The sequence below is a fragment of the Borostomias antarcticus genome (assembly GCF_949987555.1).
Source record: "Borostomias antarcticus genome assembly, chromosome: 9".
Taxonomy (NCBI): domain Eukaryota; kingdom Metazoa; phylum Chordata; class Actinopteri; order Stomiiformes; family Stomiidae; genus Borostomias; species Borostomias antarcticus.
Genome location: NC_140242.1, coordinates 30,100,479 through 30,116,396, shown reverse-complemented (window position 1 = coordinate 30,116,396; position 15,918 = coordinate 30,100,479). Strand labels below are relative to the sequence as shown.

The 15,918-nt window shown below is 49.1% G+C and overlaps 2 protein-coding genes across 3 annotated transcripts in view; one reads left to right on the top strand and one right to left on the bottom strand.

Moving 5' to 3' along the window:
- gmppaa (GDP-mannose pyrophosphorylase Aa) overlaps nt 1–4,881 on the top strand; it is an 8,586-nt gene extending 3,705 nt beyond the window's left edge. For both annotated transcript variants that reach the window (XM_084443717.1, XM_084443716.1), the window contains 6 exons: nt 985–1,134; nt 2,342–2,439; nt 2,533–2,579; nt 3,889–3,981; nt 4,128–4,296; nt 4,427–4,881. In XM_084443717.1, the coding sequence (XP_084299843.1) occupies nt 985–1,134; nt 2,342–2,439; nt 2,533–2,579; nt 3,889–3,981; nt 4,128–4,296; nt 4,427–4,527 (658 nt within the window). In that variant the 3' untranslated portion in view covers nt 4,528–4,881. The remainder of the gene's footprint in view (nt 1–984; nt 1,135–2,341; nt 2,440–2,532; nt 2,580–3,888; nt 3,982–4,127; nt 4,297–4,426) is intronic.
- Nucleotides 4,882–5,718: 837 nt separating this feature from the next.
- LOC311312982 (rac GTPase-activating protein 1) overlaps nt 5,719–15,918 on the bottom strand; it is a gene marked incomplete at both ends in the record, with an annotated part of 44,925 nt that continues 34,725 nt past the window's right edge. Inside the window, 13 exons of the mRNA XM_084442989.1 lie at nt 5,719–5,928; nt 6,048–6,180; nt 6,313–6,418; nt 7,907–8,105; nt 8,217–8,312; nt 8,458–8,619; nt 8,711–8,862; nt 9,063–9,207; nt 10,796–10,888; nt 14,005–14,058; nt 14,181–14,253; nt 14,366–14,502; nt 15,069–15,271. Of these exons, the coding sequence (XP_084299115.1) occupies nt 5,719–5,928; nt 6,048–6,180; nt 6,313–6,418; nt 7,907–8,105; nt 8,217–8,312; nt 8,458–8,619; nt 8,711–8,862; nt 9,063–9,207; nt 10,796–10,888; nt 14,005–14,058; nt 14,181–14,253; nt 14,366–14,502; nt 15,069–15,271 (1,763 nt within the window). The remainder of the gene's footprint in view (nt 5,929–6,047; nt 6,181–6,312; nt 6,419–7,906; nt 8,106–8,216; nt 8,313–8,457; nt 8,620–8,710; nt 8,863–9,062; nt 9,208–10,795; nt 10,889–14,004; nt 14,059–14,180; nt 14,254–14,365; nt 14,503–15,068; nt 15,272–15,918) is intronic.

The following is a 15,918-nucleotide window of genomic DNA, read 5'->3' as shown; positions in this document are numbered from 1 at the left end:
CTGGCCTCTGGTCTGGCTGGTCTCTGGTCTGGCTGGCCTCTGGTCTGGCCTCTGGTCTCTGGTCTGGTCTCTGGTCTGGCTGGCCTCTGGTCTGGCTGGTCTCTGGTCTGGTCTCTGGTCTGCCTGGCCTCTGGCCTCTAGTCTGGCCTCTGGGTCATGTCATGGTGTGTAATTGCTGGTTAGCCGTATCGAGGTTGTAAAGTAGAGAATAGTTATAAGTGGATCACAAACAGATTTGTTTCTTCACATAGTCCCAGTAAGAGCACATGGGTTTGAAAATGTTTGCACACAGTTTTATTGTCACATGAGCACCATAGTGGACACTGTGATTTAAGATTGATATGAGATATTTTATACGAAATTTGAAACAAAGCAGACATTATTCCTTCCATATTCCCTTCCTGTCCTCTGCCTCAGACACGTTGTCCTTGCTTCCTCTTTTATCAAACTTTCTCTGTGGGCACATTCCTTATTAATCAGGTGCTTGTCTATTTTAAACACTCCCCCTCCATCTTTGTGCACTCAAAACCCATCACTTGGTATGAACACACTATTCCAGAGAAGCAGTTCTGTCCTTGGAGAGCTTCTATCCCAGCGCGAGCACATCACGACACGCCAACATCTCATGATCCTCAGTCTGGATCTCAGTTGGTGTCAGTTCAGTTCCAATCCAGAATTTAAACACAAATAACAATTATCTAACTGAAATTGAACAGTATAACAAATTATTTTGTATACATTTGGTAAGAAGCATCTTAGATTTGAATTCAGTATCGCTTCCTTAATTGGCTGAAAATAAATCTGAATATTGTCCCCATCCCTGGTCTGGACGAACCTGCCAGGTGGGTCAGCGCTGGGCCAGAACCTGACCCTGCTCACCCAGGCGCTCTGCAGGGCTGAGCAGCTCTGCTCACAGTGGGATGACCTCATGACCTGTCTGTGACCCCATGACCTGTCTGTGACCTCATGACCTGTCTGTTCCAGCGAGGAGCAGACCAGCGGCCCTAACGGCAGCGGCTGGCACCGGGCAGAGGTGATCCGTCTGGAGCAGGACATCTTCACAGCGCTGGCTGGACAGGGAAAGCTCTACGCTTACAAGACCCCCAGCTTCTGGAGTCAGATCAAGTCTGCAGGGTGAGTAGCAGCAGGGGGTCAGTAGCAGCAGGGGGGGTCAGTAGCAGCAGGGGGGTGAGTAGCAGCAGGGGGGTGAGTAGCAGCAGGGGGTCAGTAGCAGCAGGGGGGTCAGTAGCAGCAGGGGGTCAGTAGCAGCGGGGGGTCAGTAGCAGGGGGGGGGGGGTCAGTAGCAGGGGGGGGGGGGTCAGTAGCAGCAGGGGGGTCAGTAGCAGCAGGGGGGGTCAGTAGTAGCAGGGGGGTCAGTAGTAGCAGGGGGGTGAGAAGCAGCAGGGGGGTCAGGAGCAGCAGGGGGGGGTCAGTAGTAGCAGGGGGGTCAGTAGTAGCAGGGGGTCAGTAGCAGCAGGGGGTCAGTAGTAGCAGGGGGGTCAGTAGTAGCAGGGGGGTCAGTAGCAGCAGGGGGGTCAGTAGCAGCAGGGGGTCAGTAGCAGGGGGGGGGGGTCAGTAGTAGCAGGGGGTCAGTAGCAGCAGGGGGGGTCAGTAGTAGCAGGGGGGGTCAGTAGCAGCAGGGGGTCAGTAGCAGCAGGGGGGTCAGTAGTAGCAGGGGGGGTCAGTAGCAGCAGGGGGTCAGTAGCAGCAGGGGGTCAGTAGCAGCAGGGGGGTCAGTAGTAGCAGGGGGGGTCAGTAGTAGCAGGGGGGTGAGTAGTGGGGGGGGGGGTCAGTAGTAGCAGGGGGGTCAGTAGTAGCAGGGGGGTCAGTAGTAGCAGGGGGGTCAGTAGTAGCAGGGGGGTGAGTAGTGGGGGGGGGGTCAGTAGTAGCAGGGGGGTGAGTAGCAGCAGGGGGGGGTGAGTAGTAGCAGGGGGGGGTGAGTAGTAGCAGGGGGGTCAGTAGTAGCAGGGGGGGGGGTCAGTAGTAGCAGGGGGGTCAGTAGTAGCAGGGGGGGTGAGTAGTAGCAGGGGGGTGAGTAGTAGCAGGGGGGTCAGTAGCAGCAGGGGGGTGAGTAGTAGCAGGGGGGTCAGTAGTAGCAGGGGGGTCAGTAGCAGCAGGGGGGGGTCAGTAGCAGGGGGGGGGGGTCAGTAGTAGTAGGGGGGTCAGTAGTAGCAGGGGGTCAGTAGGAGCAGGGGGGTCAGTAGGAGCAGGGGGGTGAGTAGCAGCAGGGGGGTCAGTAGTAGCAGCAGGGGGGGGGTCAGTAGCAGCAGGGGGGGGTCAGTAGTGGACCACTGAAACAGTGAGACATGAACATGGTAGTTTGGCTCTTATTTCTCAACAGATCTGCAATTTACGCCAGTCGTTTGTACCTGAACCAGTACCACAGCACCCACCCTGAGAGACTGGCCTCCACCCAGGAGGGGGGGCCCAGAATAAGTGGTACGGTCACTTGCAATTGGCTGGGGTTTCAGTTTTTGATTTTGTTGTTGACAAATGGATTCACACAACTCTTTGCTTGTGTTTTGCTCCCAGGTAATGTGTACATCCACCCGACGGCCAATATTGACCCTACTGCCGTGGTAATCATCCTTATTCTACTGCTCCCACGCCATCACATGTGTGACACATTTCCATGTTATAAAAACAGACCCAGTATATTATTATTAAACTAGCTGGCCGTGGTGTATGGTTACTATATCACAGCTAAGGGACTCTGTAAGACCCAGTCTGACCCCCCCTGACCCAGTCTGACCCACCTGACCCGGTCTGACCCCCCCTGACCCAGTCTGACCCCCCCTGACCCAGTCTGACCCCCCCTGACCCAGTCTGACCCCCCCTGACCCAGTCTGACCCCCCAGACCCAGTCTGACCCCCCCTGACCCAGTCTGACCCCCCCTGACCCAGTCTGACCCCCCCTGACCCAGTCTGACCCCCCCTGACCCAGTCTGACCCCCCCAGACCTGGTCTGACCCCCCCTGACCCAGTCTGACCCCCCCTGACCCAGTCTGACCCCCCCAGACCTGGTCTGACCCCCCCTGACCCGGTCTGACCCCCCCTGACCCAGTCTGACCCCCCCAGACCTGGTCTGACCCCCCCTGACCCAGTCTGACACCCCCTGACCCAGTCTGACCCCCCCTGACCCAGTCTGACCCCCCCTGACCCAGTCTGACCCCCCCAGACCCAGTCTGACCCCCCCAGACCTGGTCTGACCCCCCCAGACCCAGTCTGACCCCCCCTGACCCAGTCTGACCCCCCCTGACCCAGTCTGACCCCCCCTGACCCAGTCTGACCCCCCCAGACCCGGTCTGACCCCCCCAGACCTGGTCTGCCAGGGAACTCCCACAAATCTCTGTTTGATAAACTGACCACATATTGGGAATCTACTTTCTCACCTGAAAAAATATTAAAACTTCATAAAGTGACATACAGCTTTTATAATGGCTTTAGTTCTACTAAATTGTGCAAAGGAATTAGATGTCACAGCCGTGGTGCAGAATATGGTAAATATAGATGATATGAACCAATCGGCTTGATTTAAGCGACCCGTTTTATAATTAGAAATACGCCCCTGATATCTGACCTTGGTTATAGAGGATATCTGACCTTGGTTATAGAGGATATCTGACCTTGGTTATAGAGGATATCTGACCTTGGTTATAGAGGATATCTGACCTTGGTTATAGAGGATATCTGACCTTGGTTATAGAGGATATCTGACCTTGGTTATAGAGGATATCTGACCTTGGTTATAGAGGATATCTGACCTTGGTTAAAGTCCCTCTGGCCATCAGAAGCTACAGGACCACAGGGACCTTTTACAGGACCACAGGGACCTTTTACTGGTTTTGTTAAATGCACATTAATGCAGTTTGTCCTCTCTTTCCCCAGCTGGGTCCCAACGTCTCCATAGGAACAGGGGTGACCATCGGAGCAGGGGTTCGGGTCAGAGAGTCCATCATCCTTCACGGTGCTACTCTTCAGGTTACTGGCTTTGACTGGTCTGATTTGATCAAGTGTAAAGGAGCATACAGTCCTTCCCCTCAAATTGGGTTATTCAGCTATTTCAATATTGGTTCTTCCTACCAAAACATATGTTTCTGTTTTGTCACCCTCAATGGCTCTTTTAGGACCACAGTTGTGTTCTGAATTGCATTGTGGGATGGGACAGCACCATCGGCAAGTGGGCGAGAGTTGAGGGAACCCCCAGCGACCCAAACCCCAATGACCCTCATGCCAAGATCGACAGCGAGACCCTTTTCAGAGATGGAAAACTCACACCTTCAATCACTATTCTAGGTTTGTGACCTTTAAGCTGTGTTGACATCTTGAGAATGACGCTAGTCCACCAGATCCTGTTGAGGTAAAACATCTCTGCCTGGGTGTGATAAAGGCATAAATCACATCACATTGTCTTTTTCATTTTTAGGTTGTAATGTGACCATCCCGTCCGAAGTGATAATACTCAACTCCATCGTCCTCCCACACAAAGACCTCAACAGGAGCTTCAAGAACCAGATTATACTCTAATCTTCTGTCTGCTGGGTCATTTAGTGTCAAAGGAAAGAAGCATTAACACTTCTACTGCCTGTGAGTTACTGTACAGTATATATATACTGCAGGGTGTCAGAGAAAAGATGTGATTTAGTTGTTTTGAACGATAGATTTTATATATTGCGTCTCGTTGAGACTGCGTTCTTGGATGCCGACAGCATCTGAGATACTAAGGGAAGCTAATCATGTGTGTTGGTTCACTTTGAAGACTTGGCCGTCTAGAACCTATTGAGTTTGAATTAAATCCCCCTTATTTGCTCTGTATGGATTCATGGCTTTATGAAGGAAATTGTATTGGCTAAAAATCATTGGTTTCCAACTGTGATTAATTACGAGGAATTGTTTAGTCTTTTACATCAGTGTAATGATAATGATTAAAGCATGAGCATTTTTATTGCAAGACCAATTTTCCAGTCATTCTTTACAAACAGAATCAGTGATGGCTTTAGAATAAATAAAATGACAGGACCGGGGAGCTTCATTTCCACACAGTGAGACACACTCATTCCATCCTGGACAGTGCTGCGGCACACAGCACAGGAACCAGGTCCAAGTGCCCAGTCCAGGTCCTGGTCAGAGACCGAACTGAAGAAACTGTTCTGCATGTTTTTCGTACTGGGTTCTTTTGTGAGGAAACCCCTGCGAACACGGGGAGAACATGCAAACTCCACACAGAAAGACCTGGAGACCTTGGCTCACATGAGCGATTTCGGGGCTCAGCGTCTTGCTCAAGGACACTACAGCCCACGCCAGGAGCTGGGATCGAACCTGCCATCTTGTGATCCCCAGCCACCCGTTCTACCTCCCGAGCTACGTGCCGCCCACGCCCCCAGTAGTAATCAAGGTTTAGATGGGAGTCCGCAGGGCGTCTTGGGACAGGCCTGTGTGAGTGATGTACTGCTGGAGAGATGGGCTTTTAATAAAGCCTCTCATTAACACGGGTAGTTCTGTTCGTTACAGTGGGTAATAGTTATGAATGCATGGGTCCTGGTTACTGCTAGTTAGAAACTAAGTTAGAAACTCAAGTAAACCAACGCTCAGACCAACGGTGCATCAATGATGCTGTGCAGCTTAAAAAAAATAGGTCCACATTCTGGAATCTTTTCAATATGCTTGAACATTTAATAGACAGGACAGAACAACAGTGTTTGTTGTTTGACAAAACAGTCAACATGTTGGGGATGTGAAGAACTTCTTGGATGGGTCAGTCTTGGTCTTGCTTCGGGGGGCAGGGGGGGTCGCCCGTTTACCTCTGTCCACTCCGCGGCCCTCACGATTCATGTTGGCGTCGACCACTGAAGATATGACCTGGTCTCTCTCCACTGCCAGGAAGCGTTTCCAGTACTCGGCAGAGAAGGACAGCATGCGAGTGATTACCTGAGATCAACAGGAAACTGATTCAGTAATGAAGAACCTTCATTCATCTTCTTTTGGGGGGCTCTCTGTATTTTAGACATCTAAACATGTGCCCATACACGGGGTCCAGAGATGGCTACCTTTGGCTGAGTGTTTGTGTCTTTCAGGATGGTCATCGGCGCGGGTTCAGCCATGCCATGTCCCACTATGGTAGGTCCAAACACCCGGGCCAGATTGTTCTGGTCCATCTGACAGAGTGGACTCTGCATGACTCTACAGAGGTGAAGGAAAGCATTTGAACTACAGTATTTAGATGAAGTAGTACCTCAAGGGAGACCCATATTGAAAGTGTATTTCAGATATTTGAGATGGCAGATGTGTTCCCCCTGTGTTCCTAGCCCTTACCTCTGGAGATGCAGCATGAGGAAAGACAGCGTGTCTCTGTTGGGCCTCGGCAGGTCTCCGATCGCCTGGTACATTATAGCTGCGCTGTTGTCCTCATCAGACATCTCTGGAACAGGAACAAATGATCAGACGCACTGGAGCGACGCCCTCAATCAGCAGGGAAGGGACCGTCCAAAAGAATCTGCCAGATATCTGAGTCAAACGTGCTCTCTGAGATGCAAAGACGCCGATGTAGATCAGATCATTCCAGGCACTCCAACACTTAAGTTTCTGTTCCCTGAATTACCATTTACCCTTCACTCAAGATCGTGGAGAACGTTGAGATGAATGCGCCGGAGGGAGACAGCAGCGGGCTGGGAGGAAATACTGAGTGTTGATTGTCTTGAAGTCATCAGGGAGTTGAATGATATTACAGCAAGGAAATAACAATGTACCCCAAATGGATGAGGTTGAGTAAATTAATTCCCCTGCCTACAGCACTACGCCTGTCTGAAAGTTTAGGGAAGCATTTAAAGATGCTCAATACAGACTCATCTATAGTAGTCTAACATGAGAGCATCTCAGGAAGCAGCCCCTGAGGCGCTCCCATGACTGGGGTAGATGCGCTCCCATGACTGGGGTAGATGCACTCCCATGACTGGGGTAGATGCGCTCCCATGACTGGGGTAGATGCGCTCCCATGACTGGGGTAGATGCGCTCCCATGACTGGGGTAGATGCGCTCCCATGACTGGGGTAGATGCGCTCCCATGACTGGGGTCGTCATGAATGTTACATCAATTGAGCTGACGCCAATCATTGAAGCATTCTGGTCTGAGGGCAACACCCCAGGGTCCCAAAAGTAAAGCCCACTCCTTCACTAGAAATCATCTTTACTGGCTAGTCTACTCCTTCACTAGAAAGCATCTTTACTGGCTAGTCTACTCCTTCACTAGAAATCATCTTTACTGGCTAGTCTACTCCTTCAGTAGAAATCATCTTTACTGGCTAGTCTACTCCTTCACTAGAAATCATCTTTACTGGCGTGTCTACTCCTTCACTAGAAATCATCTTGACTGGCGTGACTACTCCTTCACTAGAAATCATCTTTACTGGCGTGTCTACTCCTTCACTAGAAATCATCTTTACTGGTTAGACTACTCCTTCACTAGAAATCATCTTTACTGGCGTGTCTACTCCTTCACTAGAAATCATCTTTACTGGCGTGTCTACTCCTTCACTAGAAATCATCTTTACTGGCGTGTCTACTCCTTCACTAGAAATCATCTTTACTGGCGTGTCTACTCCTTCACTAGAAATCATCTTTACTGGCTAGACTACTCCTTCATTAGAAAGCATGTTTACTGTGAAGTCTAGAACTAGGATTTCCAGTTTTACATAAATGTGGTAAACTTAGTAAATGTTTTTGTTCTGCTTGCAGTCTTGTGTTAATGGTTAACAGGGATATCAGCTTTGCTTCCTACAGTATTTCTCCTCATCTTCCATGAGCTGTGGGAGTTAAAGTGAGGTCGACTATACCTGCTGCCCGTGAGGGAGTTATGATGAGGGGGATGCGTAGGGAGACTATACCTGCTGCCTGTGAGGATATACTGTACCTGCTGCCTCCATGAAGGTTCTATGGAGCCTGAAGGTGACGAGAGGCTCCTTCAGTTTCCTCAGGAAGTCCTTGAGGAGGCCGCACACGACGTGGATGTCGTCCACTCTGCCGAGAACTAGAGGCGCCTTCCTGAGGACGCATTTCTCCCTCAGCTCCTTCACCATGCGCTCGCCCCCGGGGACGCGGTAGATACCCCTCTGAAGCAGGACAGGTTAGGATGAAGAGATCGAGCACTTATGATGAGACGAGCGGTTAATTCGTTCATATATACATTGTGTTATAAGTCAAGATGGGAGGAGCCAACATACCTCCGCCAATCCTCTCTTCTCAATTTCATTCACACACTGGACTATTATTAGAGGGATTCTAGGCAGGGTAGCTGGAGCAAAGCTCTCCAACGTGTCCTGAAAATACAGTGAAATTAGCAGTTCAGTTCTGCTGCAATATTAGGGCCAGGTCTCCAGCAACAAATGGCCACTGGTCAGTGACTGTCTGTCTGCGGCCATGTTGGCTTGACGGTGGGACGTTCGGGGCCGGAGGTGGAGCTACCTTCAATCCCTGAGGCCCTCGCAGACCGGAGGAGGAGCAGCCATCCAGACACTTGAGTTTGCACTCCTCGTGGGCCACCAGTCTGCAGTCCCTGCATTTCAACGCCGTCTTCCCAAAGCGGATCCTCTTCCCACAGGGGACACACACCTCCGGTCGGATCACCTCAGGGAAGACACCAGGGGGTTACAGAAGGCTGCTCTGACAGGAAACGTGTCATGATTTGGGTGGATTTCATCCACTTGAGGGCTCTTACCGTTTTGGAGAGGAAGGCGTGTCTTTTCTGTACCGGGGTGGTAAACGTTGGCGAGGGTTTGGGCTCGATGGTGGTTACTTCCTCCTCCATCTCTGCTATGGTGTCAGGCTCTGTTATGGTTTCATCATTAGTGTCCCACACAGATGTTTGCTCTAGGCAGGATTGAAAAGGACAGTTAGTACAAACAATTAGTACGGGAAAAAGCTCTTGCATTCACATGAGTCAGTGTTTCAAACATGTATATGTCACAAGTACCACCTCAGCCCTGTTACAAATATCCCCAAGGGAGTTAATAAAGTTGTCCTGTTTTGTATGGCAGGTCAAACCAGGGTGGGGTGCGTATCTGTCTCACCGCAGACGGAGGAGACGACGGTCTCCTGTCTGAACATGCGGGGCGGCTGCTCCGGCGTCTCCTGGGTGATGTCTATCACCATGTGGATCTGACCGCCGCCCTCTGGCGTCGTGACGGACGTCTTTACAATCGTCGTCTCAACGTCCTGGATCAAAGAGGGAGAAAAAATCAGATCAAATGAGAAAAAGAGAAGTGATTTAAGGCTCTGAGCGGGTTTCATGTTTAGTCATCTCATTTAATGATCATGCCCCCTGCTGTGAATACAGATAGAGATAAGAGTGATGCCCCCTGCTGTGAATGTAGATAGAGATAATATAGAGAGTGAATATAGATAGAGATAATATAGAGAGTGAATATAGATAATATAGAGAGTGAATATAGATAGAGACAGAGTGAGCGTGTGATGCAGTAATGCCCCCTGCTGTGAATATAGATAGAGATAATATAGAGAGTGAATATAGATAGAGTGAACGCGTGATGCAGCCTTCGTTCCCTCTGTGATGGTAACATTCTGCCTGATTATTCTGACAGTCAGAGGTACATGGGGAGGTGAGGGTCTGGCAGAGGGGCAGACAGGGAGGCAGACAGGCAGGCAGGCAGACAGGCAGACAGGCAGACAGACAGACAGGGAGGCAGGCAGGCAGGGAGGCAGGCAGGCAGGGAGGCAGACAGACAGGCAGGGAGGCAGGCAGGCAGGGAGGCAGACAGACAGGCAGGGAGGCAGGCAGGCAGGCAGGCAGACAGACAGACAGGCAGGCAGGCAGACAGACAGACAGGCAGACAGGCAGGCAGGCAGACAGGCAGGCAGACAGAGACAGACAGACAGGCGAGCAGCGTGGCTGTGGCCCAGTAGTTTCCACCTGAGAGAGCAGGTGTACTCTGGGACTGATGGACCCTCTCATAAGCAGAGTCATCACAGAATATCTGAATTCAGGCTCATTATAGCCTGTAACAGTGATTCTAATGAACAAATTATTTAGATAAATGTTTTTATTAAATTGTGCTCTGAGATTTAATGGCTGCATGTCAACGCTAGACTAATATAGTCCTTTCATTCCTGACAGGGAGGACGTCTCCTCAAAAACAATCCAGGAGATAAAAAGCACAGTTTACATTATCCTTACCAACAAGCAATCCAGGTCTTTTAGTGACAGAATGCATCGTTTGAAGGGTTTAAGATGGAGAGGCGGAGTCAAACCATCTCCTGGGTGAAAAGGCCTCTTAGTTCCCCTTCAGATGGTTCAAATAACTTGTACATAATAACATAATAGCCTTCTAGACAGCAATGGCACAGTAGAGCCAGAACAACGTCCGCACAAGATTTAAAGTGAAAGCATAAGACGTGTTTCATTGTGACACAATGTTTGGAACAATGGAAGATCATAATAATGCATACATTATTTTGAACTAATCTGTTCCATATGTTTGAAACTGAAACCAGGTGGATACTTAAGACCTACGCTTGTGCCCACCTGCCCCTGCAGACCCGAGGGCTTGATTAGTAGAAAAGTGCATCAGTTGAAGCTCATTTCTCCCATTCCTCTGGTGTTATTCATCCTCCCAGCAGGGACCCATTCACCAAACATCCCCCCAAATTACGCAGCTGTCCTTTAAGAGTTGCACTAGATTCTAAGAAGAGCAAGTTGCCCTGTGTGACCCCAGTACCCCGGAGAAGGAAGACTGACCCACATACCCAGCCTGGAGGGTAGGAGCTAATCTGAGCCTCTCATCACCTTTTCCAGCGGCCTCCCTCCCAGCTGATCCCCTGAGCGGCCTCGGCCTCGCCTCCCTGCCGGGGCGCCGGCGCTCGGACCCATGGAAGAACGCTGCCCACGACGGAACACAGGTCAGGGGTCATCATGATGCTGGACTGGCTCCGCATAGAGCACACACACTAGAGACTAGCACACTAGACTAGCACACACTAGAGACTAGTACACACACTAGAGACTAGTACACACACTAGAGACTAGTACACTAGAGACTAGCACACACTAGAGACTAGCACACTAGACTAGCACACACTAGAGACTAGTACACACACTAGAGACTAGTACACACACTAGAGACTAGTACACTAGAGACTAGCACACACTAGAGACTAGCACACTAGAGACTAGCACACACTAGAGACTAGCACACACTAGAGACTAGCACACTAGAGACTAGCACACACTAGAGACTAGTACACTAAAGACTAGCACACTAGAGACTAGCACACACTAGACTAGCACACACACTAGACTAGCACACACTAGAGACTAGCACACACTAGAGACTAGCACACTAGAGACTAGCACACTAGAGACTAGCACACTAGAGACTAGTACACTAGAGACTAGTACACACACTAGAGACTAGCACACACACTAGAGACTAGCACACACACTAGAGACTAGTACACACACTAGAGACTAGCACACTAGAGACTAGCACACTAGAGACTAGTACACTAGAGACTAGCACACACTAGAGACTAGCACACACACTAGAGACTAGCACACACTAGAGACTAGCACACTAGAGACTAGTACACACACTAGAGACTAGCACACACACTAGAGACTAGCACACACACTAGAGACTAGTACACACACTAGAGACTAGCACACTAGAGACTAGCACACTAGAGACTAGCACACACTAGAGACTAGCACACACACTAGAGACTAGCACACTAGAGACTAGTACACACTATAGACTAGCACACACTAGAGACTAGCACACACTAGAGACTAGCACACACTAGAGACTAGTACACACACTAGATACTAGCACACTAGAGACTAGTACACACTAGAGACTAGTACACACACTAGAGACTAGTACACACTAGAGACTAGCACACTAGAGACTAGCACACACTAGAGACTAGCACACTAGAGACTAGCAAACACTAGAGACTAGCACACTAGAGACTAGCACACTAGAGACTAGCACACACTAGAGACTAGTACACACTAGAGACTAGCACACACTAGAGACTAGCACACACTAGAGACTAGCACACTAGAGACTAGCACACACTAGAGACTAGCACACTAGAGACTAGCACACTAGAGACTAGCACACACTAGAGACTAGTACACTAGAGACTAGTACACACACTAGAGACTAGCACACTAGAGACTAGTACACACTAGAGACTAGCACACTAGAGACTAGTACACACTAGAGACTAGCACACACTAGAGACTAGCGCACACTAGAGACTAGTACACACTAGAGACTAGCACACTAGAGACTAGCACACACTAGAGACTAGCACACTAGAGACTAGTACACACTAGAGACTAGCACACACTAGAGACTAGTACACACTAGAGACTAGCACACACTAGAGACTAGCACACACTAGAGACTAGCACACTAGAGACTAGTACACACTAGAGACTAGCACACACTAGAGACTAGTACACACTATAGACTAGCACACTAGAGACTAGTACACACTAGAGACTAGCACACACTAGAGACTAGCACACTAGAGACTAGTACACACTAGAGACTAGCACACACTAGAGACTAGCACACACTAGAGACTAGTACACACACTAGTACACACTAGAGACTAGCACACACTAGAGACTAGCACACACTAGAGACTAGCACACTAGAGACTAGTACACACTAGAGACTAGCACACACTAGAGACTAGTACACACTATAGACTAGCACACTAGAGACTAGTACACACTAGAGACTAGCACACACTAGAGACTAGCACACTAGAGACTAGTACACACTAGAGACTAGCACACACTAGAGACTAGCACACACTAGAGACTAGTACACACACTAGACTAGCACACACTAGAGACTAGTACACACACTAGACTAGCACACACTAGAGACTAGTACACACTAGACTAGTACACACTAGAGACTAGCACACACTAGAGACTAGTACACTAGAGACTAGTACACACTAGAGACTAGCACACTAGAGACTAGCACACACACTAGAGACTAGCACACACTAGAGACTAGCACACACTAGAGACTAGCACACTAGAGACTAGCACACACACTAGAGACTAGCACACACTAGAGACTAGTACACACTAGAGACTAGTACACACTAGAGACTAGCACACACTAGAGACTAGCACACACTAGAGACTAGTACACACACTAGACTAGCACACACTAGAGACTAGTACACACTAGAGACTAGTACACACACTAGACTAGCACACACTAGAGACTAGTACACACTAGACTAGTACACACTAGAGACTAGCACACTAGAGACTAGTACACACTAGAGACTAGTACACACTAGAGACTAGCACACACACTAGAGACTAGCACACACTAGAGACTAGCACACTAGAGAGTAGTACACACTAGAGACTAGCACACACTAGAGACTAGTACACACTAGAGACTAGCACACTAGAGACTAGTACACACTAGAGACTAGCACACACTAGAGACTAGCACACACACTAGAGACTAGCACACACTAGAGACTAGCACACACTAGAGACTAGTACACACTAGACTAGTACACACTAGAGACTAGCACACACTAGAGACTAGCACACACTAGAGACTAGCACACACTAGAGACTAGCACACTAGACTAGTACACACTAGAGACTAGCACACACTAGAGACTAGCACACACTAGAGACTAGCACACTAGAGACTAGTACACACTAGAGACTAGCACACTAGAGACTAGTACACACTAGAGACTAGCACACACACTAGAGACTAGCACACACTAGAGACTAGTACACGCTAGAGACTAGTACACACTAGAGACTAGTACACACACTAGAGACTAGTACACACTAGAGACTAGTACACACACTAGAGACTAGCACACACTAGAGACTAGTACACACTAGAGACTAGCACACATGGAGAGCAGTCATCCATCAAATCACTTCCTGGCAAAAATGAACAGATTTTGTCCAAAAATCAAGATCACCCTTTTCTCCCTGGCTCTAGACTTCAGAGGTTTGATGGTCGTTGTGTCCAGGTCCTGTTCACATGGAAACTCTGCGTCAGGGGGACAAACTCATAGCACTGGCATGACAGTCCTCTTGTGAACAGGGTGCATTACACAGAGAGTTGACGTTTAGAGCTTGAAAAAGTTGATCCTACCAATTCATCATCAGTTCTGTCATAACTGATGTCAGAGTGGGACAGGAACGAAGACTCGTCAATCACAGACAATCTGTTAGGAAACGACAATCTTACACACATTCTGATAAACCAACTAATGGAGAAGGCCTTCATGAGAACACAAGATGAACTGTAAGAGTACAGGGTTGAGTCTCCATTCTTACCGTCTGCTCTTGTGCTGGGTGACGCCGGCTCCCCTGTGATTAAAGTTGGCCAGCATCGACCTCTGCTCCTCGTTCAGGCACGCGCTGGACTTGCTGTCATGGACCAGGATGTCACATATCAGATGCATCTGTCGCTGCTGCCGGTCATAGGCTGACGTTAACGGGTCTGAACTCACAAGCTCCAGAGCACCCATATGTTAGTGTGCACTTATTGATGCTCATCATTGCATTCCTCATGTAATTGATCTAATTAAAACAGGAAGTTGTGGGTGAGTCAGTTCAACACCGGGCTGCCAGGAGATGGTCTACCATACTAGGTACTGATAGACTGACAGGAGACGGTCTACCCTACCAGGTATTGATAGTCTGAGACGGTCTACCCTACCAGGTACTGATCGTCTAGGAGACGGTCTACCCTACCAGGTACTGATAGACTGAGACGGTCTACCCTACCAGGTACTGATAGTCTGACAGACGGTCTACCCTACCAGGTACTGATCGTCTAGGAGACGGTCTACCCTACCAGGTGATAGACTGAGACGGTCTACCCTACCAGGTACTGACAGGAGACGGTCTACCCTACCAGGTACTGATAGTCTGACAGACGGTCTACCCTACCAGGTGATAGACTGAGATGGTCTTCCATACCAGGAGACGGTCTATCCTACCAGGTACTGATCGTCTAGGAGACGGTCTACCCTACCAGGTACTGATAGTCTGCTTCAGCCTTGTAGCGCTTCTTGATCTCCACGTCCACCTGGTTGCGGGCGTGTTTGAGTTTGACCTCCAGGGCGGCCTGCGCCACGTCTGACTTCAGCAGCAGCTCCTTCAGCCTCTTCAGCTCCAGCTCGGCGTGAAGCCATTTACTCCTGCTGGCCTCGAAGCTCCTCAACACCTCAATGAACTCTAGGGACAAGGGGACCACAGTAAGATATCAGCACTGGGGAAGTGTCTCCTCAAGGCCATACATGGGCATGAGGGGCACTAGTGAGCACCCAAGAAACTATATACTAGCATTATGGTACATTGAGTACATAGTGCTACTACTACTGTGTTAAGATACATGTACATAGTGCTACTACTGTGTTACTTCCCTGTGGGCTTGCTGGGACCTATTCAAACATGAACATGTTTCTGATGTTACTTCCCTGTGGGCTTGCTGGGACCCATTCAAACATGAACATGTTTCTGATGTTACTTCCCTGTGGGCTTGCTGGGACCCATTCAAACATGAACATGTTTCTGAAAACAAAGTCTCTCTGAAATCAGAAATGACCAAATGTATCTGACCTGAAGCGCATTACAAAGAGGTTTGCCAGCATCCAAAAACTAAATGGAGCTACATTTGTGGAGTTTCCGAGATTTAGTGTGGAGTTTCTGAGATTTTATGTGGATCAATGAAAAATGTTCAACAAGCTGCTATACATTTAACAAAAGCACAGTGTACCGGTCCCATGATGTCATCAGCATGTACAGTTCTTGGATGTATAAGTGAAGTGGCTTATAGGCCCATCATATTTTTATTCGGTCTAAAATGTAAGCATTTATTCTAA